The 27,027-nt window shown below is 35.0% G+C and overlaps 1 protein-coding gene across 1 annotated transcript in view; it reads left to right on the forward strand.

Annotated features, from left to right (window-relative positions):
* Positions 1–112: 112 nt before the first annotated feature.
* Plc21C (Phospholipase C at 21C) overlaps positions 113–27,027 on the forward strand; it is a 117,057-nt gene continuing 90,142 nt past the window's right edge. The window contains exons 1-3 of the mRNA XM_065357900.1: positions 113–571; positions 850–927; positions 1,016–1,084. Of these exons, the coding sequence (XP_065213972.1) occupies positions 494–571; positions 850–927; positions 1,016–1,084 (225 nt within the window). The 5' untranslated portion in view covers positions 113–493. The remainder of the gene's footprint in view (positions 572–849; positions 928–1,015; positions 1,085–27,027) is intronic.

The raw sequence follows: 27,027 nt of genomic DNA on the forward strand, positions 1-27,027 counted from the left end.
GCCACGTGATGTAATGACGTCATAGCAGCACCGTTCGTGTTTCCAGATACGATTTGGCAACGTCGTAAAAGTTGAACTTTTAGATTCCTACTCAAAGCTAGCACTTTGTTAACGTATTTTGCATTTTATATTTTCTCATATGTACAGTTGCAGCTTCACAGGTTACTTTTTCGCACTCTTCGTGTCGTTCGGTTGTATAGAATTTTTATCGTCAATCGTAATTTGTTATTTTGTTAACTATGTGGTTAAGTGGATTTGTGATAAAAGTGTTTACAAGTTTAACATGATCGTGTAAATCGAAACACAACGTTAGTTTTTTTTTCTCCGTAGCGTAATTTGTACTTTTTTTCTCATTAGTACGTGTTTTTTTTGCCTGCAAGCTTTCTCGTGTAAATGCAGTTTACCCGGAGACCGAACTACGACGAGTATGAAGTATAATATTTATCAGTATAAATAATACGCGGTCGAATTGTTATCACTCGAGTACCCGATTATGACAAATCCAAAAATTCACAAGCTCGACTTTCCAAAATGTATGATAGATGGAGAAAAATTCGTAAAATGGGACGAGGTGAGTACATTGTTTTTATATATCTACGTATTTTAAATATAAATCGGCTAGTTGATACGAGTGTTTTTAAACTGATTTTTCACACTCTGATAATAATCGTTTAATTATAAACTGGGTGTTAAAAATTACCTGGCGTGATTGAGAAAATATTACGTACGATACGTGCAAACAGGTATTAACAAGCTACCTGTGTATTCATCTGTTGCCTACTTATGTAATAAGTTTTTCACCACTTGGAAGCATTTTCCCAACTTATATTTTTTCGGTATTTATTACAGGATGGTATGGTTGGTACACCAGTTACTCTGAAAATCGACAGATATGGATTTTATCTACATTGGGCAGATCAGAACTCGGTTCGTAATCAATACCTATTTCGGTCTATTGAGAAGAAAAATCTCTGTAACGGATGAATAATAAAATAATATAATATTTTTCGTTTAGGAATCGGATCTTTTGGATTTGGCTCTATTACGTGATACGAGAACCGGAAAATATGCTAAAATACCCAAGGTAAGGATTTAATAATTTACTATTCAATTGCTCTATAATCGTCTTATGCGGTGGAATTTTTCTCATCTATTTCACCGGTTGTCCTTTGAACTTGACTGCTGAATCAGTGCGATAATTTGTATTTTCGATGGTAAATACAATTGTCAGGTTTTTTCCTACCTACCTAATTTTAACCAGCGTATCTAGTTTTCGAGAATAATGCCATAATATATTATAATTTTTCACTGGACGTGGTGTTAATTCCTCATCAGAATGAGAGAATTTGTTAAATATTTTTCTCATCACTCAAGGACATGGCTAAATGGTACACGGTCTTTTTCTAATGTTCGTGTAGTAATTAGGTCTCTCTCAGTAACTGCTACGCATATTTTTCAGCTCTGTGTGTATAGCCTGTGTAGCTAGAGCTACGGTTTGTACATAAAATAACACGACCATTCGACTAATGAATAAGCATTTATGTACTAAATTCACCGTCTAATTATAACCGTACCGGATTGATGTATAATTTGTAATTCGTTAGCGATAAATATAACCGTTTCCTGGTCTTGAAGATAACTTATCGAATCGACTAGTCGATTGTTTCTTCTTCTAGTTACTATTTTCACGTTTTTTCCCTTCTTTTTTTCGTTCTTTTTGTGGTAAAGTTAATAGCAACAGTAGATACAAGTAACAGGTACATTTAACACAAAGGTACTGAAAGTTGAAATAAAGTCATTAATCAGTTTTTTTTCTCTGCCAAGTTGCTTTTACACCTTATATATAGATATAGGTACTCTATACCATGTTGAGGATACCTAACCTAACCTACTACGTCGTCACCGGATAATTTTATTTACTTACCCACTTCAAAGATCGTTTAAACCTGTCGACTCTAATATAGGTACCACTACATTTCCTATACGAATTACCAAACCTGGCTTATTTTCCTATCGTACTCGTTGAAATATAATTGTGACGAAGGTTCGAGTGGCAGGTATATAAAGGAAGTCGTAATAATTTAGACGATCATCTGTGTAGGAAAAAAAAGTACCTGCCTAATTGTTTGTAATTTGAACGTTATTTGGTGGAAAAATACGATGGATTTGAACAAAATACATATACCTGTATAAATTTCAGTTCCAGTTTACCTATACTTACAGTAGTTTTGGTTTTGAAAATACGTAATCATTAGCACCTCCTGCAGAGTTTTTTCAGTTCTGTTCTGTTTCTTGAATTTGAATTGTTTGAATGTGTGAAATTCGCCAAGTTTTGCACTTACAGAACGATTCTCAATTTAATTGGGTCATTAGCTTCGAGATCGTTTCGATTCGATGTTTGGCCGAACGTTATAGTCGTTAATTTATTCGTGTAATTATGTTTGTTTTGGTTGTTAAATTACTCACTCGAAAATCCTAATGTTTAATGCGAACGATTTTCACATTTTTCGTCGTTTTATGGGAAGAAAATAGAAAACTTCTGTCAAACATTTTTCGTCTTTTTTTTCATAAATCTATTATTCAGGAAGGGGACCTATCTAGAGGTTTTTTTTAGCTTGATTTTCATTGCAACACAGGAAAAATTAAGGCTTACATAGCCTATCATGCTTCCGGGATTGGGGGTGGAGCCAATCACAAAATCCGTTTTGGGACCCCCATCCATCAATATTTCGCAAAGGTTATCTGATTTTTTTGCCAGAACATAAAATGATCTCATCCGCAGGGATTTCAACAAAATTCGCTCAAATTCGGTATTTAGGCTCGGTTTGGCGTACGAATTAAGAGGTTTGAGTGGGGATAACCTTGAATCAATGTTCACGGATATCAACATTTTTGGAAGGTGGTAGAGAGGGGTGAAAAAGACCAAAAAAGTCAAACTAAAAGCCAGTCGGTAGGAAATCAAAATTTGTATAACGTATCCAAGAATCAGCTTCCTAGAGTAGTTTGGAAGGGATAAAACCGGTTTTTTGTGGTTTTTTGACCTTGAAAAATCTTGTGTCACGCCCCCCCCCCCCATCACTCCTAATTGATTTGGGTGGCTGCAATTGAGGCCACTAGAATCAAATGTCTACTTCTCCACTTTTTTTCAAAAATTAGTTAAGCATGGTTTGGTATACTACAACATGTGCCGCATCCGATGAAAATGTCAAAATTTCAATTTTGTGTAAGGAAATATGGTTAAACAGCGTGTAAAGTTAGGGGTTAGAATCAAAAGTGTACTTTTTTAATGGAGAAGTCAAGTTTAGAAACGAACCTGGTGGAAATTGAATGAAGGACTAGTGTTATGCCTTGAAATTAGGCTTGAAATTGAATAAATTCATCAAGTGAGGACCCTTCCCCCAAAAACACCTTTCATTTTTATTAACAAAAATTAATTTTTTTTACTTTGAAAAAAAAGGAAAATTATTTCAATTTCCAAATGAATGGTCAAAAATGCAATATTATTTTAATTTCTCAAACTTTCCAAGCTTTCTTCAACTTTTAGCACCATATTACTAGAACAATTTTTGATTAAGTGCCCTAAAACGATGTAAAAAGTGTACGGTTGGAGACAAAACTTAACTTCTCCTAACTTCAAACTGCCTAGGAACGCTTACGGCAACGCGTAGGGTAAAACAAACATGTGGGTCACTATCGTCATGTTGGTACAAAAATATTAGACATATTACCTCGGTATTTTATGTTACGATAAATGCTAGGGAGGTTTTTTGCGTTTTTCTCAAAAAGTTCGAAAATGGAGAAGTAGAGATTTGATTCTAGTGGCCTTAATTTAGCGTGTACATCCGGAGGTTACCTTTCTTAGATGTGCCTTTTGTAGGTTTTGATTTTCAATCCCCCCCCCCACCTTTCAAAGCTGCAAGATAAAGTGGATTTTTGCATTTTGCACCCTTTTTTATGGGTTTTTAGATTCCATATCGAAAGTATTGTCAATTTTTTAAATTCAGATGAGAAAAAATTTCAACTTCAACGCCCTAATTGCAAATTTTATACAATTATAATTTTTTTTTTTTTGTATTGAGTGGAGTCCTTATTCTAGGCGTTTTTTTTTTAAATATGGAATTATGGATACTTGCACACTTTCTTCTGTGCTTTGGGTCAAAATATGACTTGGAAATTCACTTCTCCATTCATCCTTCCTTCCTTCCTTCCTTCCTTCCTCCCTCCCTCCCTAGACCACCCCTCAAAATTTCAGCCCAAAACATGTTATGATTAAATATCAGGTGTAATTTCTTGTAAGAAATGTGAGGTATTTTTCTAGGATGCTTACTTTTTTCTCCCAATTTAGTATGGTGAATTGAAAACGTGTTCATAAAAAACTGAAATTTGAAAATAATGAACTTTGATCTGAGTTATTTGATTTGATGAATAAAAGGCTGTAAACGATAGATCGAATTTTTGAATTCAAAAACGAGTTAAATTTTGATTTTTGTGATTACCAACTTTTCCACCCTAAAAGTGGTCGTGCATTTGGACTTATTTGCCTCAGAAAGATGCGACAAACTAAAATACATGGGGGGGGGCACTATTTCTCAGGCAGGGCTTGAAAACTGGATAGATATCACTCTCGGTTTTGGTTTCAGTTTTGTTTTTTGAAAAAGTAAAAGTTTTTGGGTTTGGTTTTTTAAGATATTATCTCTCTCGTTCCAGTTTTGGTTAAAGATTTTGATTCCAAAGGAATTGGTTTCAGTTTTTTCCTTTTTTCTTCATTTTTTAGAGGGAAGAAGGCCAACAAAGTGATCCCTTTTTCAAATACTTTGTGTATGTGACTAGAAAGCGGCACTTTGGCAGTGCCAAATTTGTCAACTTTTTCAGTTTTCACCTTTAGCTAGGGCACTTTAGCATCAGTTTTTACTTCATTTTCAATTTTTAATTTTTTACCAAAAATGCAGTATTAATTAGGCTAATTACCTGAACAATTCCAAAACCCAAACCAATTCAGTTTTCAATCGGTTACGCTCTCAGTTTCAGTTTTGAATTTGAGAAATAACGCTCCCGGTTACCTGGTTTCGGCTTTGGATTTGGCTTTAGTTGTGGGAAAATAACGCTCCTGGTTTCAGTTTTGAGCAATTTTAATCAGTTTTTGGGGGGTTTCGGTTTCGGTTTTGGTTCCAGTTTGCAAGCCTTGTTCTCAGGTTACAGGGGATGCATTCCAAACAAACTGAATTTTCTCGAAAATTACCTTCTTTGAGGACCCATTGTTCCACTCCCTTTCACACGAGGGTCTCAAATTTTTTATGGGATACTTTCAACTCAAAGAGAACTTCTTTTGTGGATTTGGTCAAAATCCAAGGTATTGGTTTTTGACATTTGTCTGGAAACAGAGTTGAAGGAAAAATGGTTCAAAATTCTCTGAAAATTTTGAGTAAGTATAGTTTTTGAAGTCTATTTCACTCGAAGGAAAAAGACAACACAAACCATGGATGACTCAAGAGATACTGGATCTGATGGAAGAGAAGAACAAAGAAAAGTAAACAGACCAAGTAGCAAATACATTGTGCTAAATAACGAGATCATGGGAATGTGCAGAATGAGAATGGCCAAAAATGAGTCGTATGAGGAGAGGTGCCAAGAAATAGAAGATCTGGAGAAAAGGCACAACTCTAGAGAAATGCATACCAAAGTGAAGCAGATGATGGGCATTGGGCATCCATAAGAAAAGGAGAAGTGGAATAGCATATAGGTATGCGAAGAAAAGTTGGAGAGTATTGTGTTAATAATCAGGAAATCGTCGTCGTCGTGGTTCCTTGTCCTTTACAGTACATTGGAAATTGCATTTTTGTGGTACCCTAACAGGGTGAGGCGAATGCCTATTGCCACTGCGATTATTCTAGGGAATCGACGTTGTTTTGAGCTTTCACGTAGTAGTTTCCCATTGCTTTCTACGCTATCTACAAAGTAGCTCATTCATCACTAGCCGGGTTTTTACAACCCTGAGTTCCGTAATCACCGCTACCTATAGTTGCTCAAATGCTCAACCAGTTACAGCTTTTTGATACTGGCAACAGATGTCTGGATCAACTATGAGGGGTGTCTCAAAAGTAAGTTTCCCTAATTTTTTTTCTCCAGAACTACTGAACCAAACTGGATGAAATTTTGGGGATGTTTAAGTTCTGAGTTTCAGGTAACACTGGAATTTTTCCAAGTCCTTAATCCCTATGTTGAAGTGATCGCGTGCTGCGTGCAGTTGCTTCTCAAACATTGAGCTAGGATTTGAAGCATACCAGTCTCAAAATACCTTACATGATACGATTATTTAATGTCTACTGGAAAAAATTTGGTTCAAATTCATGAGGAAATGTATTGAATGCATGAACTAAACATTGCGAGTGTCCAAACGATGGGTTGATGGTGGAAATATTCCTCGGAGTGCATCACTTATGCTTTGAATGTTGTCAAATGATGTCAGACTGTCGTTGAGGGGACCTTGTCACATCAAATTGCAAATTTTTTGAGGTGTACGTTCATTTTCACACTTCGGCAAATTCTTCTGAAGATTTCCTCCAACAACACACCATTTGCACACTCACAACTTTTGGCCTATGCACTTGACGCATTTCCTTGTGAATTTGAACCAATTTTTTTCCAGTAAACGTAAATAATCTGTAATCATATTATGTAAGGTTTTTTTGAGACTGGTACTCTTCAAATCCTCGCTCAATGTTTGAGAAGCAACTGCACACAATCACTTCAACCTAGGGGCTTGAAAAAATCAGTGTTACCAGAAACTCAGAACTTGAATATCCCCAAAATTTCATCCAGTGTGGTTCAGTAGTTCCGGAGAAAAAAAATAGGGAAACTTACTTTTGAGACACCCCTAGTACCCTCGTACATACAAGAATTGTATGGAGATGAAACATGTCCGGCTCAAGCTCAAATGGAAGTTTCATCCATGGAGCAGGTACCACAAATTGAAATGTGTGAGCTAAGGAACGCAGTGAAGAGAGCCAGAAACCACAAAGCAGTGGGGGAAGATCTCATACCAGTAGACTTGATTGAACATATAACATCAGAGTGCAAAAAGGAGCTGTTGAAGATAATAAATAAAATATACGACGAAGGTACCCTGCCTAAGGACTTCAAAGCAGTAAATTTTGTACCAATACCAAACTAGACAGCTAAGCACAGCTTAGCTGCAAAGTGTGCGTAGCTGTATACAGTTGTACAGTTTTAACTGATAGTTTACAAAAAATAATCATATAGGTACTTGTAAATACTGAATAAGATGTGAACACAAAAATAAGAATAATTATTTAATGCTAAATGTAAACAAAAGTAAATATGTACATATATTATTTGTGAAAACTGAATAAAATATGAAAAACAAAAATTATAAACAGAAAAAAACAACCTTTGTATTCTAAACACAAACAAAAATTCAGTAAAATTTATTAGCAAAGAAGCTAGTACTAAGAACAATAATTTCATCTTCATTCTTCAGTACAAGAATTAAATTTTAGCAAAAAACAGAAAACAATAAGATTTTTGGACAATTTTTAAAGAAAATGAGGTTTTTTGGAATTTATAGCAAGAAAAGGAATTTTTGGCTTCATTTGTCCCTATGTATTGACTTTAATTTTGCCTCCACATTGCCACTACTTATTGGCTTCAATTAGGTATGCCACTACTTGTTGGCTTCATTTGTCCCTATGTATTAACTTTAATTTTGCCTCCACATTGCCACTACTTATTGGCTTCAATTAGGTATGCCACTACTTGTTGGCTTCATTTGTCCCTATGTATTGACTTTAATTTTGCCTCCACATTGCCACTACTTATTGGCTTCAATTAGGTATGCCACTACTTGTTGGCTTCATTTGTCCCTATGTATTAACTTTAATTTTGCCTCCACATTGCCACTACTTATTGGCTTCAATTAGGTATGCCACTACTTGTTGGCTTCATTTGTCCCTATGTATCGACTTTAATTTGGCCTCCATACATAGGCTTGACTTCAACAAAAATGCCTAAAAAAATAAAATTTGAATTAAAAAAAATGAATAAAATGATAAATTTCTAACCTATTAGGTATGTACTAGATTAGAAACTGAATTTGAACTATCCTGAAAAAAAAAACAAAAATAAAAATTTCCAAAAAAATTTTAGATTTGAATCAAAAAAGCACCAGATTAGAAACTCAATTTAAACTAGTCACAAAAAAACGAAAAAAACAAAATTTCAAAAAAAAATATAATAGATTAAAAAAGCACCAGATTAGAAACTGAAACTCAATTTAAACTAGTCTACAAAAAATAAAAACAAAAATTTCAAAAAAAAAAAAATAACACCAGATTAAGAATTTGACCTAGCCTGAAAAAAACAAAAATAATAGATTTGAATTAAAAAACACCAGATTAGAAACTGAAACTCAATTTGAACTAGTCTACAAAAAACAAAAACAAAAATTTCAAAAAAAAAATAAATACTTAATAACACCAGATTAAGAATTTGAACTAGCCTGAAAAAAACAAAAATAAAAATTTCAAAAAAATAATAGATTTGAATTTAAAAAACACCAGATTAAAAACTCAATTTGAACTAGTCTACAAAAAACAAAAACAAAAATTTCAAAAAAAAAAATAAATATCTAATACCAGATTAAGAATTTGAACTAACCTGAAAAAAACAAAAATAATAGATTTGAATTAAAAAAGCACCAGATAAGAAACTCAATTTGAACTAGTCTACAAAAAACAAAAACAAAAATTTCAAAAAAAAAAAAAATACTTAATATCACCAGATTAAGAATTTGAACTAGCCTGAAAAAAACAAATAAAAATTTCAAAAAAAATAATAGATTTGAATTAAAAAAACGCCAGATTAAAAACTCAATTTGAACTAGTCTACAAAAAACAAAAACAAAAACAAAAATTTCAAAAAAAAAATAAATAATACCAGATTAAGAATTTGAACTAGCCTGAAAAAAACAAAAATAATAGATTTGAATTAAAAAAGCACCGGATTAGAAACTCAATTTGAACTAGTCTACAAAAAACAAAAACAAAAATTTCATAATAAAAATAAATAATAACATCAGATTAAAAATTTGAACTAGCCTGAAAAAAAACAAAAATAAAAATTTCAAAAAAATAATAGATTTGAATTAAAAAAGCACCAGATTAGAAACTCAATTTGAACTAGTCTCAAAAAAACAAAAAACACTTAATTACCTGTTTATTTGAACTGCAAAGCTGCAACCATTAAATCAACACAGGAACAATATAGGTAACACAAACCATATAACATGCCAACTAGAATGGTGTATACTTCACAAAGGTTTCACATAAAATGAACTGCCAATTTGTCTTACTGCCAGAGGTAACCAAATAAATTGGAAGGAAACACCCCACCAAGCCACTCCCACTTGAAATACACAGCTGGCAGACTGGGGGTGTAACAGGGTACAATGCAACGCAGGTGTTTATAAAATGATGAAGGGATAAGGCTGGGGGTATAGCAGGGTACAATGAGCGGCAGGTGGTTTACAAGTCCTCTTTCCCTTTTTTAGGAATTTATGCATTAAAATAATGAACTAAAATTGCAATTACTCAGCAATTACCCATCTGAATTGAATGAAAATTAATCTATTCCCTCCGCCTTAATGATTCTCAAATGGTGTCCAATAGGTACAAAAAACGGTTGAATAGCTTAAGAGAACATTCAGTTCCAATGAAACTTCATTTCTCAAAGCGAAACCAATAGTGTGCTACGCACACTAAAAAGAATAACTCGCAGAAATGCTCTGAATATAGAACCATCGCATCTGGAATTTGCTGGAAGTGTTAATATTTCAATTGAACCAGCTAAACGTAAGATAGAAGCACATTTTTAGCTACTTGAGGTAAAATCCAACCAAAATTGTGATTCCTTTGCAGTTTTGGAATTTATGAAAAATTATCGATGTGAAAAATGGATCCGAATGTCTTACTCGTACAATTTGTACTACTAACCAAAATGCTAGCTTTTCAACTCACAAGGGAGGTGCCCCAGGTGACATGCACCGATTTTAATGATTCTTGCACCCTTGGATAGAGGACATCGAACATAGTCTACCACAAAATTTTCAGCTGCTGAAGTTGATATTTCGATTTTTCAGAGCAATTTTTCGATTTTCACATAGCAATTATTGTGAAAATAGAAAAATCACCCTGGAGGGCTCAAATATCAACTTCAGCAGCTGAAAATTTCACCGTGGGCTAGTCTCATCATATGTATTGAAATACCCAAATAATATTGGAGGTTTCGGTATGCGACCTCCGCCGACTATTTTTGGCCAATTTTTCCAAATTGCAATGTGAAAATCAAAAAATCGCCCTGGAGGGCTCAAATATCAACTTCAGCAGCTGAAAATTTCACCGTGGGCTAGTCTTATCATAAGTATTGAAATGTCCAAATAATATGGGAGGTTTCGGTATGCGACCTCCGCCGACTACTTTTGGCCAATTTTTCAAAATTGCAATGTGAAAATAGAAAAATTGCTCTGGAGGGCTCAAATATCAACTTCAGCAGCTGAAAATTTCACCGTGGGCTAGTCTCATCATATGTATTGAAATGCCCAAATGATATTAAAGGTTTCAGTATGCGACCTCCGCCGACTATTTTTGGCCAATTTTTAAAAATGCAATGTGAAAATCAAAAAATCACCCTGGAGGGCTCAAATATCAACTTCAGCAGCTGAAAATTTCACCGTGGGCTAGTCTTATCATATGTATTAAAATGCCCAAATAATATTGAAGGATTCGATATGCGACCTGCGCCGACTATATTCGGCCAATTTTTCAAAATTGCTATCTGAAAACCGAAAAATTGCTCTGAAAAATCGAAATATCAACTTCAGCAGCTGAAAATTTTGTGGTAGACTATGTTCGATGTCCTCTATCCAATGGTGCAAGAATCATTTAAATCGGTGCATGTCACCTGGGGCACCTCCCTTGTCAGTCAGTCATATGTCGTAGTTTCAAAAATTTTATTTATTCAATTTTTAAATTATTTTGAAGAGAAAAATTGCCAAAAATTCGAGACATTAATTTGGACAGCTGAAATCGTGGATCTCGTATTTTTTTGACATGCATTTTCTGCATACTATTTTAAAAATTTTAAATCCCAGACTAAAGGTTGGATAACTTAGAATGCTTCCCTTGTTACTTGTACTTTACTCGTGTAAAAGGAATAGGTATCTAACAAACGTAACTTTTTTTGATCACCCATTATTTTCAACAACATGTTATTTCCATTAAAATATCCCTTATGCTTATTCTGAGCATCATTTTCTGCGAAAACATCCACCGATCTGGAATAGTTAACTCATAACGACTTCCAAAATACAATAACCATGACGTCGAGAAATTTTCCAATTCGATGAAAAAAATTCACGATGCCAAATGGACGTAAATAACTTAATGAAATTAGTACTCGGGCAATATTCTAAGAAAAACTGCTGGAGACTGGTCGACTGATGGCGAAGACATTATCGTACTTATATCGACGACGACGACGAGTTATGTGCTTGCAACATTATTGCGACGACGACGCTGACGCAGTTATCAACGCTGAATTATAATTTGTCTGCCATTAAAAAAATACTATTACATAAAAGAAGAAAGGGCATAGGTGAGTAAGATGGGCGAATCGGCCCCCGGCACATTCAGCGATGAAATTCTGGTGGTAGTTAGGTACCATCAAGATACTTTAATCCGCCAAGTTACAGACCTGTATCTTGAGTGGCTCTTGAGTAATGGGCTAATTACTCAAAACGTCCTCAGACCTTTTTCTCCAGATTGGCTCAACCGATTTTTTTAAAACCTAGACCAATGTGTAGCTATACATGAGGGGCTTCCATGAAAAAATTTTGAGCTGCCCCCCACAATTTTTCCCCCCTCAAATATTCGACTCAAAATTTGAGTGCCTTCCTTACCTATGAAGTACACTCGGCACACTTTTTAAATTCACGTTTTTAGATACCTTATTGACTCAAGAGTAACATATATTTTTTCCAAAATTGTATCTCATTGGGCACATTGTCAAAAACGAGGGGAAAACCAGTCATATTGAGCAAAAAAAGGCCAAAAAAGGACAATAATCGTGAACTCAACTGAGAGGTTTGAATGTAATTATTCAACAGATACTCATTTTTTCGAGTCACGAAAACAAATCATTACCAATGAGCGATAAATACATTGGGCCCTCAATTGAGCTGCTGTGAACCCCCCCCCCCTTTTTTGGGGGGGTCAGAACGATCAAAGCAATATGGATGTCATTTCCATATGATTTGAACCTGCTGAGCACGAATATGATGTTAATTCTTCGATTAGACGACCCCAAGCCAAATGAGCCTCGGATGGGGCACTGTAACCTCTCCCCTCCTCCTTTCTTTTTGAGTCCAGATTTTTTTAGGCAATATTAATTACTCAACAGGTACCTGCTCATTTTCTCGAATCACCAAAAAAAGATCATTACTAAGATGCAATAAATCTATTGCCCCGTCAATTGAGCTACTGTACCCCCTCCCTATGGGGGAGGGGAGGGGGTCAGAACGATCAAGGCAATATGGGTGTCATTTCCATATGATTCGAACCTGCTGAGCACGAAAAAACCTTTCCTCTAATTTTTTGGAGACCAGAAATTTCATGCAATGTGGGCGTCATTACCCCCTCCTCCTAGGTCGCAACAATTAAAAATGATGTTTTCCACCTCAACTTTACTACACGCTTTTTTAATCTATTTTTTTAAAAATTATTTTATAATTTTGCATTCCGAACTATGAATTCTCGGAATGGGAATTTAACGGCATCCCACACTTGAAAAATTAGACAACATATTCGTGTCCACCAGGTTTGATATGTCTGAAAACGACGCCCATTGGTATTGCCTAAAAAGATCGGGTCCCAAATGAAATATTAGAGGAAAGGAAGGGTCTTACAGTGTCCAACCCGAGGCTCATCTGACTTAGGGCATTCTAGTCGAAGAATCGACATCATATTCGTGCTCAGCAGGTTCGAATCATATGGAAATGACACCCATATTGCCTTGATCGTTCTGACCCCCTCCCCTCCCCCATAGGGAGGGGGTACAGTAGCTCAATTGACGGGGCAATAGATTTATTGCATCTTAGTAATGATCTTTTTTTGGTGATTCGAGAAAATGAGCAGGTACCTGTTGAGTAATTAATATTGCCTAAAAAAATCTGGACTCAAAAAGAAAGGAGGAGGGGAGAGGTTACAGTGCCCCATCCGAGGCTCATTTGGCTTGGGGTCGTCTAATCGAAGAATTAACATCATATTCGTGCTCAGCAGGTTCAAATCATATGGAAATGACATCCATATTGCTTTGATCGTTCTGACCCCCCAAAAAAAGGGGGGGGGTTCACAGCAGCTCAATTGAGGGCCCAATGTATTTATCGCTCATTGGTAATGATTTGTTTTCGTGACTCGAAAAAATGAGTATCTGTTGAATAATTACATTCAAACCTCTCAGTTGAGTTCACGATTATTGTCCTTTTTTGGCCTTTTTTTGCTCAATATGACTGGTTTTCCCCTCGTTTTTGACAATGTGCCCAATGAGATACAATTTTGGAAAAAATATATGTTACTCTTGAGTCAATAAGGTATCTAAAAACGTGAATTTAAAAAGTGTGCCGAGTGTACTTCATAGGTAAGGAAGGCACTCAAATTTTGAGTCGAATATTTGAGGGGGGAAAAATTGTGGGGGGCAGCTCAAAAATTTTTCATGGAAGCCCCTCATGTATAGCTACACATTGGTCTACGTTTTAAAAAAATCGGTTGAGCCAATCTGGAGAAAAAGGTCTGAGGACGTTTTGAGTAATTAGCCCATTACTCAAGAGCCACTCAAGATACAGGTCTGTAACTTGGCGGATTAAAGTATCTTGATGGTACCTAACTACCACCAGAATTTCATCGCTGAATGTGCCGGGGGCCGATTCGCCCATCTTACTCACCTATGCCCTTTTTTAATAGTACGATAAAAATTTCGGATGCAAATTAGATAATCTGCTGCGAATTCTGGTCGTTGTACTGCCTACTTTCTTTTGAGATGCGCGTCGCGTCGCCCGGCCGTCGTCGTACTGTTCGATTATAACTTACGTCTATAGAGGTGCTAAAGAGTAGGTAAAGATAGAGGTATTTTGTTGTTGTGCTGTACGAGAGCAAAGTTTGCAGAAAAAGAGAGTAAAGAAGCAGAAAAACACGAAAGAAAGATGTGCGGGAATAAAAAGCCAAGCGCAGGTGGCCGGAGCGGAGTAGAGCGGAGTCGGAGTAGCGGTGAAAGTGAAACAGGGAACTTGTTCTTTGATCGAACTTGCGGCCGCGTTACAGGCAGAGGTGGCAATTGGTGGTCGTTTCATCTTTTGAACTATTAAGGTGTACGATATTTGACAATATTTTCTCTCATTTCGCGTAGTATAGCGTAGGTATATCGTGCAAGGTACAACATTTGCCAATTTTCGCAAACGAGTTTAGCAGCTCGATTCGCACGTTTATACAGGCAACGCACCGCATCAGGCACTTTTCAAGCAAACGGTAAAAAAATATAAAATTCCCCAAAAGAAAAAGTGTAATAAGCTCTTCAAACAAAGACGTAAACATTCCTTTTTCTATATACGTTTAATATCTCTTTTCCTACCCCCTCTTCTACGGATCCTTTTTTCTTTCTTCTCGGCCCTTGCGAATAGTTTTTTTTTTTTTTTTTTTTTTAATTTTTCAAACAGAAGTTCGAGTCTAGGGTTTTTTTCTGTACTATACTCGTACTCGTGTACAGAGGGGTTTTTCATACTCTTTCTTAAGCCGAGGAGAACGAGTGAAAAACAAATCAAAGAGATGATGTGAAAATATATAGGTACATAAAGAAAAGTAAAGGAAAAAAGTCGCTGTCGTGTGTTTATGAAGGTCTATAGCAGTAAATATGTGCGGTATCGTTGTCGTCGTCGTCGTTGTTGTATTTAATATGAAAGACATGGTCGAGCCGGGTAAACTTGTATCGTATATTTTTAGCGATAAAATAATAAATTTTACAAACGTCTTTGGGCTTTATCGATTCTAAAAACGGAGAGAAATTTTTAAGACTGCGATACAAATATAAAATATTTTACAACGGGTGTAATTTCGTGGCCAAATCTAAACCGCGTCCTCAGCTCCGTGTCGCGCGACAAGTCGAATTCGTTGTTGTCGTATCGTTATAACGACGACGATAGAATTTTTTTTCACTTTATTGTTTATCTTTTGGTGGATTTTTTTTCAAGAAATTTGACCGGTTATTGATTCTGTTCAATTTTTTCTCTGCATAGAGTACGATGACTTGTTGGGTAGCTCACGAAAAAATCCAGATGCCCATTCAAAGTATTGATGTTGTTATAGAGTGTCAAATTTTCCAAAATATGCACTTGGTGCCTGCCTCGGATTTGAAAAATTCTTGGGTATTTTGAAAGGTCGCGTCAAAAAACGCCGAAATCAAAATTTCCAGCTGCCAAAGCTCATTTTTGAATTTTTAATGAATTTTGAAAAATGTTAAATTCATACACGCTAAAATAAATTCCAAAAATATAGTTTCCGAAACTGCGACAGAATTTGACTGAAAATCTGGAATTTCGAGTCACTATAGCTGCAGCTATGTGTAATATGAACCTTCTGAATCCATTTTTTAACAACTCTAGATATCCTGGAGCCTCCTGCGAAAAATCTGTTTTCTCCACGAATTTAAAAAATATTTCCAGTATGTCTGAATATTACTTTGGGGATCTTATTTACTTTGGAGCAGTTATTTACCGAAATAATAAGTCTCAAAGTCTTGATTTTTCAACAAAAATTACGAAAAATTATCATTTTTGGATGAGTAGCTATCAAAAAGTTCTGCTTTTTAAATAAAATCATTAAATCTTGCCTAGTTCCAAAAATTATCAAAAATTCTCACTTTTTCGAAAATTGAAAATTTTTTTTTGGTTTTTTGCTAAATGGCTAAAAATGATTACACATTTTGCCAAGAATTCTAAAAAGGTCACTTTTTTCAAAAATTGTCTAAAAATCTCGCTGTTCTGACAAGAAACATCACAAAAAATATCTTTTTTAAATCTGAAATTGTCAAAAAAATCCTGCTTTAGTGCTTTTTGCAAAAATTCTAAAAAGATTCAATTTTTTCAAAAATGGTACTTGAGTTTTGCTTTTTTGTCAGAATTTGCTAAAAAAAATCCTCCTTTTAATAAAATTGTAAAAGTTTCGATTTTCGCCAAATAAATCAGAAATGGCAAAAATTTTTATACTCTGTTGCCAAAAATTTCCAAAAAGTGTCGTTTTTTCCAACCAAAGTTGGAAAATGGTCCAACTTTTTTAAATCAAAGAACAGAATGATGGTTTTTTGGACCCTTTTTTCCCACATTAAAATGGTTTACCCCCGTTTTGTCACATTTTTGGTTACGTTTTCAGACTTTTCTTGTTATGTACTCTTTTATTTTTTTTATGATCGAATTTTCAAAATTCTAGAATTTCCACATGTGAACTGGTTTGTAGAAACAAATTCGAATCCTCTGCATGGAATTTGCTGGAATGTGCATTTTTTGACTGAGTTGTCGAAAGTAGGTGCCATCCAATATTTTCAGTGCTAAAGTTAATATCCTACCATTCTGGAAATATTTAAGATTTCTGGAGAAAGCTGATTTTGCACTGGACACTTCAAAACGACTGGAAAATATTGAAAATGGGGTTGGTCTTATCAATATTATGCAGAAGGTGAACGAAGTTTCAGGAACTTTGAAGAAATATGGTCCATTTTATCAAATTTTCATTTCAGAAGTACCTATCTGGAAAAGTGCTCTAGAACCTATCTCCTGGAATTCGCTTGAAGTGGTACTTTTTGATTGAACTAGTCGAACGAACAAAAATTATAACTATCCAAGTTAATATCTACTTAGCCATTTGAAGGTGCTTTGAATTCCTGAGGAATACATATTTTTCCCTGGGAGATTCATTATTAGATAATTAGTAGCCAAAATTCTATATTTTTAACTCAAGTATGCGCAATTTCGAAGTGTTTTTTCGTCAACTTTTTTATTATTTTGACCATTTTTTTGAAAAAAATTGTCAAAAATCGAAAAAAAAAGTTGGGCAGGTGTTTTTGGATTTGTTTTTTTACGTGATTTTTCCAAATATCCAACCGTGGTTTTCGGGTATACATTCTGAGGCTTATTTTAAAGTCGAAAAATGTCGGTTGATGGTAGTTTTTTCAAAATTTCAGTGTTATTAAAAAAAACAAACTTGGAAGCGATGCTGTAGAAAACTTTGATCCCTAAAGGAGTGGTGGGGAGAAATTTTCAAACCATCAAAAAAGGTGATTGGTATATTCGCTGATTCTGATTCTGAAAACTGCTTGACCCAATACGAACACTTGAGCTCCTCTGAGAAGTTCCATCTTTTCATATATTTTTTTTTAGAATTTCAAACACCCCCCCCCCCTCCTCTATCAGGATCCCAGCTTTGATTTTGAGATCAACCCGGTTTCAGAATTAGAAGCACTGTCTTCGAAATTAAATTCGCGATAGCTAAGTATGTTAATTTTTTCGATAGGTAAAAATTTTGTCATTTTTTCAATCTTCTTCAGGAAGTAGGTATAGCCAGTTTTTCAAAAATATCTAAAAATAAAATGCAAAATGTGAAAAAAAAAATTCCAAAAGTATCCACTCGGAGGTATAACTCTCCAATTTTACGAGGAACAAACTTTCTACGGAAGAACTTTAGAGAGGAAGAATTTGGCAAGGGAGGCATTTTCCTGTTTGGGTCAAGAAGATGGTATTTGAGATACAGCATAGATCTAAAAGCCACTGGCATCAAAATCCAAGCCTAGCACAGGTGGTTAGAAAAATGTTTACTTGATTGAGCTAAAAAAAATTTCTAGCCTTTTCCCACGAGGAACAAGAAGGTCATTATATTATTTGTATTAGATACTTAACGAAATTTCTACTATGCTGATTTCTCTCGTGAGAAAATTATGGAAAATTTTTAGAGCAATTTCATGTTGAAAGACTGTAAGAGACTACCATGTGAAATATTTGAAAATTTTGAAAATTTTTCCAGTTTTAATGGATTACTCGTGTTTTGAAAACGCTAACCCATATCATAAGTACTTTCTTTAAAGGCGAGGGTAAAATTTTTCATAGAGAAAACCAGTAAAATATAACCTTAAATGAGGTACAGATGAGATACAAATTCAATTTTTGAAAATTTTTCATTAAGCTAGGTATTTTATTTTATATTCCAGATCAAAATGGCAATAATTGTTCATGCCGCATTTATTGGTGGGGAGGGCATATCCAAGACATATTTCCTTTTAAGTATAGATACAGTAAGAACTGTCCTGAGCAAGAATAAAAAAAATATAAAAAGGGCAACGAAAAAATAATTTTTCCAAATAGGTACAAATATTATTTTTAAAAAAGTTTGAAAATGTAGAAAAAATAATTATTAAATGCGAGAACAAATTTTTACCAGAAGTAACGTAAAAAAGTGAGAAATATCTTCGGAAAATTGAAAAAAAAATTGCAAAGCATTAATCAAAATGACCTTATTGATGAAATTTTTAAGCAATGAATAAGTACCCTGCTTCATTTCCAGAAAATGGAAGGTTTTTTTTGAAATACGTATCATTTTTTTCAATTCTACACAAAAACTGAGCGGTTTGAGCTGAAAAAAATTATTCTCCACCAAGGTATTTCACCTTTCAATTGGCTGAAAATCCAGCTACAATGTCTCGCCGCTCATTTCATCAGGTATATAGGTACTTACATATTTCTTCAAAATGAATTCTCGTAATTCTAAAAAGGTGGTATTTAATTTACTCCTTCGCTTCTCGTTCACCAAGATAATACGTAAGTCAGGTATTAAGGCACCGACCCACCTAAAAATACAACCTATAAAATATCAAAAGTAAATTTCCAAAACCCATCTCACGTACTCGAGTAATTTCGTTCGCCAAAAATCCAACACTTCTCTTTCGCCAAGTACGTATACTATACGTCTATACCTACGTACAATACTCAACATTCGCACTCAAAGAGCATATCGTCGTGCTCGTTCACTCGAAAATCTCACACGTTAAGCCCTCATTAGCATAATTTTTTCATAATTTCCCTCCCACACTACCCGACCCCGTCAACTTGTACGAATCTACAAGCCGGCAAAAGCCGAACGCCGCCGTCGGCCACATGCAAAGTCTAGATTTTCTCGCAAGCTTTGAGAGAAGAGAAACCGCCGCACCGCCAAAGACAATTTTGCGATACGAGATTAAATTTTAATTTACTCGCGGTCCGTTGTGCTGGCGAAATCGATCGAAGACTTATTAAAAAGGCTTATATACCCAGCGAAGAGGCAGACGTACAGACTACAGAGTAAGATAGAGAGACAGCGAGATAAAGATAGACATACACGCTCGTACGGGCTATACAGCTTTGCAAAAGAGGGTAGGTGCACTTAGGGAAACCGCGGTTAATAAATCTTAATATCATCTTAAACCATATCCCAACCGTTTACCGCATACCGGCAGACCGCGGGTGTACGTACATTTTACGTAGTAAACAAGATTGATAACGTATCACCCTCGAAAAAAAAAAAAACGTCGTGTCGTAGACAAGCAACTTTTCGGTGCCGTGCCGTACCGAATTTTTCGAGCTATAAAATTTCAAGTTTTTCAATTTTCTAAGGCCGTTAGGTCCTTGTGGAATACCGTCAATGAAACATAAAGCATTGAAATACACAAATTTAATGACATTTTAAAAACACGGCACAAAGGTAGGGACGAGGAATGTTAAAAGTGAAGGAATTTTTTCACAGGAACAGACGTCAATTGAAAAAAAAATCGCAATAATTTTGTACTTTTTATCAGGGTAGCTATGATGCTTGAAAAAGTGAGCAACATCTAATTCGGGTCAATTTGGAAATTTAAGGCGATACATTTAAAATAAATTTTGAAAAGAAGTAAGTAATCGGTGCTCAAAAAAATGATCGAGAATTTACTTTTTGCCTCCTGAATTATTTCAAAGCTTTTTTTTATCTTTAAACTGGGTGTAATTTCATCCGTAAAAATGAAGTCAAACATGGTGAATGGCGTTTTTTGGGAGCTGGATCAAACCTTTAAAGTAGGAAAAGTCTTTGAAAATCACAGAAATTTTTTTCAAGGCCATAAGTAACAAGGTTCCGAATGATGAAAGTGGTTAAAAAATATGAAACCATGGATAAATATTCCCTCAATGACCTATGTCTCTAAATTTCTGCATCTCGAGTTATCTTTGCTCATCCCGTAGAAAAAGTATAATTTTTTTGCCAATAATTGTCAAAAAATCCTTTTTTGTGCTGAAATTTTCAGTGTTGTTTTTTCATAAAATTTACAAGAATACAGAGTAATTCTCAAAAAAAGGTAAAAATCGTGTTCATGGCAAATTTCTCAAAGGTTTTAGCATGAATTTTTTTTTTTTCGTCCATTCAAGAATCATCCCCCACACATTTCACATATGGTATTGAGATTTTTAGCCCATCCTTTCATTGATGTACATTCGATTTTATACCCCAAATGTCCTTCGACTTGGCTGTCACACGCCATGTTTTTGAAAATGAATGTTATAAAGTGTTATGAACTTCATTTTTTTTGGAAAAAAATTGACACATTCTCATTATCATAGAACACGAAGGTCCATTATTGTGCAAATTGCAATTGCAATAAGTCCATAGGAAGCTCACATTTCACATTTGAAAACTGTCACACACTTTTTGCGCAAATTTTCGAGCAATTTTCAATTATTTTTGCTAGCTTCCCAATCCAAAATTTTTTTCTGGTGAGTGGCTGCACTGGTTGACTGTTCTCATAGAAATGTTACCCCGCACCGTTTTTTTAAAAAACTACATTACAGCTCGTTGTGATCGTACTTATCTGTGAAGTTTTGATATTTCGCAAAATCTGTGTCCTTCGGCTTGCCTTTTTATTTACCCTGATGAACCCGCCAAAAACGATAAATGAGAAAGGGAAGTTATTCTACATGATAAGTACACATTTATTACGTGTTAAAAATCGAATAATGTCCAATAAGTAAGGCTAGAAACGAAAAAACGTTGAGATTGTCCTTCGGCTTGTCCAGCGCCCATTTGTCCTTCGACTTGGCCAAATTTCAGACAGGTGTACTTTTATCGCGCTAGTCGACATATTACACGATAATGCAAACAAAATTTGACATTTTCTCCCTCCCCACGCCTCACCTCTACCCCTACCAAAAAAATAAGTCCAGATTCTAACTCTGCGGTCTGAAAAACATAAATCGACACATTACACGATAATATAAGCAAAACTTGACATTTCCCCCCTCCCCACGCCTCACCATCCACCTCTACATAAAAAATAACTCCAGATTCGAATTCTACGACCTCGAAAACATATCAATCGACATATTACACATCGATGAGGGTCGAATCCTAATTATCGCCGTTTTAGGGGGGTCAGGGCCCACAGGGGGGAGGATTGAATTGAGGCCAACACTAGAAAAGGGATCTGGGACACCTATACAAATGATTCCCACTTGAAATTTTCCAAAAAAATGATTTTTGTTTTTCAAAATTATGCACATCAAAATTGACCTTTTTTTTTTGAGAATTACCTACTTGTATTTTCAAAGATTTTAAACAATTTTAATTTTCTAGAAAAATTGCTGCGTAAAAATTGTAGTTCTTTGCAAAAAATTGTATTTTTTTCTGAAAATTATTGACAAAAATTTTGGCTTTTTAGTAATTTTGAAAAGCTTTTTTGGCTTGCTCTCTTGGCTAAAATTGACAAAAATTACCAAAAAGTCTCGTTTTTTTTTTGCTTGAAAATTGTAAATAACGAAATAAGCGAATAAGCGTCGCTTTTTGAAAAAAAAAATCGAAAAAATATAATTTCTTTGCCAATAAAAAATTCCCAAAAATTGTTAGTTTTTTCCAAAATTTTCAAATTTTTGATTTTTGACAGAAGATTCTCGCTTTTTTACAAACTTGCCAAAAATGGACAATAATTCTAGCTTTGTAGCATTTTGGAAGTCTTATTCTTTTAGCTAAAATTGTCAAAAATTACCAAAAAGTCTCGTTTTTTTACCTAAATAATGCAAATAACCAAGTAAACCTCGCTTTTTGAAAAAAAAAATCCGAAAAAATACATAAGTTCTTTGCTAATAATTCCCAAAAATTGCTACTTTTTCTTGAAATTGTCAAATTTTTGCTGTTTGACAAAAAATATCAGAAATGCTCACCTCTACCTAGCTGAAAATTATCATTTTTTTTTCTTCAAAAAATTCCAAAAAGTCTTACATTTTTTCGAAAATTGCTCAAAAGTTGCGCTTTTTGCGGAAAATTGTCTTTCATCTGCTAATTGCAAGAATCTTCATTTTTTATCTTGCAAAAAATCATCCAAAAGTCTCGCGTTCTTATCAAAAAGTTTCGAAATATTTATGTGGATTGTGGATAGCTCAAATTTTTAAAATTGAAAGCCCAGACATTTCAATTTGTAATGTTCTGTTATTTTTCTGCATGAAAATGTTCTCCTCATGTTCTGGCACTTTTTTGTTGCTTTTTCAAAAATTTTTGGTTAACAATTTTTTTTCTCTTTTTTTGGGGAAAAATTGAGTACGAGCCCTGAAGAAGTATATTTTGAAGCCATTTTTAGCGTTTTTTAACATGTACTTGTAACTATTATGTAGACTAGTCTGTAACCTATCCAAAATAACCTCGGGAGTAAAAACTTGGAAGTACAATGGATCGATGTTGAAGACGTGCCTTTTGAGTGACGAAACTACCTGAGGGGAGGGGGGAGGGGGGAGGGTTACTCGTCAAAAAGTGGGCAAATTTTCAAAAATTAATAACATTATTTCATTCAAAATCGGCAAATTTTACGTTCGGGTGAAAGTTTTCGAAAAATTTGAAGAATTATTGGCTACAAAAATCGGTAAATTTTGAAATTTTTACGACTGCGGTGGGATTTTTCCAAAAAATTCACGAATAAAAATTTGCAAATTTTATAATTTTGACAAAATTTTGCCAAAATTTTGAAAAATTAATACCCAAACGTTCTGAAGAAAGTTTGATAATTGATTAAATTTGAAAAAAAAATGTAAAATGTTGAAATCGGCGAATTTATGAATTTAAAAATGTAAATTCGATAATTCGAAAATATAGGATTCTTAAAATACACATACGATTTTTCGAAAACTTTTGCCCTTTCTTCGCTCGGACCTCTTCACGTTTTTTCGAATTTAAAATTTCTAAAAACAAAGTCATCATTCAAATTCTAAAATCTTGAAGTGAAGACAATCATGTCCTCAAACCAAATATAAATATCTTTTTTTCTCAAATCACGAATTTTCGATTTTTACTTCAAGAAATACGAATTTTCGAAAGATTTGCCTTCGTTTTGCTTGGATAAATTCGTCTCTCTCTTGTCCAAAATAAAACAACAAAAATTGAAAATGGGAAATCAAAATTTATAGAATAAAGTATCAATCAGCCCAAGTGGAAACTCGCCTTTTTATTCGGCAAAATTAGTATTTTTTTCTTATGCTAGTCGGCCGATTTTTAGTTCACCCCCCTTCGTCCTAATGAAAACCTTTGGTTTTGTCCCTGCTTTTTAGGGATTTTACATTTTTTGATCGTGTTTGATCCTAACAGTTCACCGCAGGACATTTTAGGTATGCACAATGTACACTATTTGAGATTTACTGCTTACACCTTTTCCTATTGTTTCTTCGGTGGTCAAAAATGCTACCTTTCCTTCAATTTCAGTAATAACAGGGTCTCATGTTGATATAGCATCCATGAAAAGTTGAAATAAAAATTTCTTTAATTTTTGATTTTTCAGAATTTTTTAAAAATTATTTTTTTGAAAATCAAAATCTCCCAGGTGGCACTATTTTTACTTTGCAGGAAAAACTGAATTATGGCAATTATTTATCATCAAAGCTAGTAAATTTTTAGGGTTGCGAATTGGAAAATTTCAAAGTTGCAAATAAAAACGCTTTTAGTACCTACCTATTTGTTAAATTTTTTTCTCAATTTTTCCATCTCAAGTGGGTATTTTCGATGAAAAATAACGATAAAAAATTTTCATATGTACCTTTGAACATACCTACTCCTTTGAGTTTCTACACTGAAAGCATTTAAGTTTATAATTTGTTCTCCCCTCGAATGCAAGGTCTTCTCGCTTTGATCTGATTTAGCCCTTCTGCTTATACACATCAACTTTTTATACCATCTTATTAAAATTCAAGGTGAAAAATTAAACTAAAAGGTCCCTAGCTGACGAATGGTTCCAGCAATTTGTAATAATTTTCAGAAAACTTCGCCATCGCCATTGTACCGTACACTCTGCACTCGGCGATCTAGAGGTATCTCTTGAAAATCCAACTTATGCTTATTTCGTGTCATCTCAAATTAACAACACGACGCTGCATTTTTTACTCGTACTCGTATCTCGTAGAATTTATAAATAGCCTGTAATTAGGCAGCTGTTAGAAGGTACTAAAGTAGCTAACTTATCTTTGTCGTTTGTATGGTTCGTTCTATATGTAATGGAGCTTTTTCTCACGTCGTCTTCTCCGTCGCGTCGTTGGCGCCAATCTCTGAGCCACTCGCTGAAAAAGTTCTGGTGTTTGAAAATTTGACCTTATGTAGCCCAGAATCTTCTCTGCTGCATGGTACTTAAGTCGTCGCTCTGCAGCCCAGCAAAAAGCTAACTCTAGTATATGAAGTATTTAACGCTTTAAAGTAGGAAAATTTGTTGTAGGAAAACACGGTGTACATTAACAGTGTGTATTTAAGGTATTAACCGGAGCCAAGGGAGAGACTTTAGCGATATAGTAAATGGGCGAAACTCGCTCATGTAGTTGTACGTCTATTGCCCTTGTTTGGGAGAAAGTTGTTGGTAAATTCGTATATGCTGCGAGGCGGGGCTGGGCTGGCCGGGCAAGCACAATCTATGTACTCGTACAAGCAGATAGTGGATTCGACACTTTACGCGGTTAATTTAGAAAAGCTTCTTGGTCGTCGCTCGTCGAATAAATAGGACGCAAATATAGAGTTCTGTTCGGATGCGGCGAAACACGAATGTACCTGTTGAAACGTTGCATATGCGCGCTATCATAACTGAAAAAGATCGATAAATATCTGCATAAAGTGTATAGCACATAGTCATACGATTGCTACTGCTGCTGCTGCTGTTTTTGGGGCAAAAAAAAACGAAAAAAATGGGTGTAATGTTGGTTTATGGTGCACAACTTTGTGCGTATAGGATGGTGAGAAGATGTTTGAGTAAAGGGCTGAGCTGGGAAACTGGGCGAGATGTATTTTGTGTTGTGTACTATATTACTCATATTATTTGTGTATTGAATTCGAAGCAAGATAGGAATACTCGTATGTAGGACGACAACGAACGATTCGAACATCACCCTCGGTGTCATTCGTTATCTTCCTCGCGTTGTTTATTATTTGGTTCAATTAAAAACAACATCACGAACTTACAAAGCTTCACTTCACTAGTCGCTGCACCACCTCGATTTAGCAGCTATACTCGTATAATATTCGAAGGGGAAATTATTCCAACGTGTTGAATACTCGTACGTCTCGCGTACTCGAAAATAAATCATTATATATAAGTTGGTGTGTGCGTGTGTAGCTGTAGATGTCATGATGGGTACGCAAGTAGGTACTTCACGGATACAAAAAGCTCGCAATCAGCCCTATATATATGAAAGTCAAATTAAACCATTACACTGCGTAGGTATTGCGGGAAAAAATGCTAGCAAAGGATAGATGGGTGGGGGTGGGAGGAAAAAACGCAACGAGCTGGAAAGATAAACGAGTAGGAAAAGGAAGGAAGCGAAGAGGTACTTATTGTAAAGAGAAAAACGACACCCGATGAGGAAATAATTTAGCTCTCGGTTCGATTAAAATCAACGTTAAATACGCTACCGTGGCTGTATAGTAGTGTATGGTTTTACATTTTACAGCAGGTAATGGCTATATGGCTGGCTCGACTGCTCGTGCTCTTGCTCTTGCTTGTGATACCAGCTCGTATATATGCCTGATGCCTCGTGCCTCTTTCGTCGTTTTGTTACACTAAATTGAGCTAATAAGCTTAGCGTGTTTTATTATTAATTTACTCGCCGTTTGAGTTTCTCGTTTGCCGCAATATACGAGTACTATACAATCATATAACCAACTCTGTACGACTAGTTCAACATGTCCGACCATCGGCTTAAGCTACAATATCAAGTAGCAATTATATGCGGGTAATCGTAACGTGAGCTTGTAATTTGCTACTGCCTAGATGAATGCAACTTCTGCAGTTGCTGATAAAGAGAGCTTTTTCGTGTATAGTATTACTACTTATACCTAATGCAACTCTCTAACTGCAACTGCAATTTGCAGTTTGCAATTGCGATTGTGATTGCAATATCCTTTCCACCTGTGTGCTGGTAATTACCAATTACCGATACGAGAATTATTGATAATGCTCTGTGCAAGGTTCGAGAAGAGTAAATAAAGATTTTTTTTATACGCCGGGAAAACGGATAGTGTGCTTAATAAAGTGGTTTAGCTGTACAGAAGAACATATTATAGCGTGCGAGTGGCAAATTAACTTCGGTTTTGTGATACCTACCTTATTACTCTACGTACCCTGGGAGGTCGTATGTGATTTAGGTGCTTTAATAAATGATGTATTTTTAGAGGACGATTTATCGGGGGGTTGTTTTCTTCATCTGTTCTTTTTCCTTTTTCTTTTTTCCACCAAGTGTTTGTATATACAGGAATCGAATCGAAGGTGGTTCGTTTTTCATTGTCGTATTTTACGAATTTTTCGTTACTTATTCTAGATTTAATTTTGTCTGAAGGTACTAAGTACATTGGTGTATTTTGATTTTTGTGTGTGAATTTTGAATACTTAATGGTTTTCCATTATTTGAGC

The sequence above is a fragment of the Planococcus citri genome, chromosome 3 (assembly GCF_950023065.1).
Source record: "Planococcus citri chromosome 3, ihPlaCitr1.1, whole genome shotgun sequence".
NCBI classification, from domain to species: domain Eukaryota; kingdom Metazoa; phylum Arthropoda; class Insecta; order Hemiptera; family Pseudococcidae; genus Planococcus; species Planococcus citri.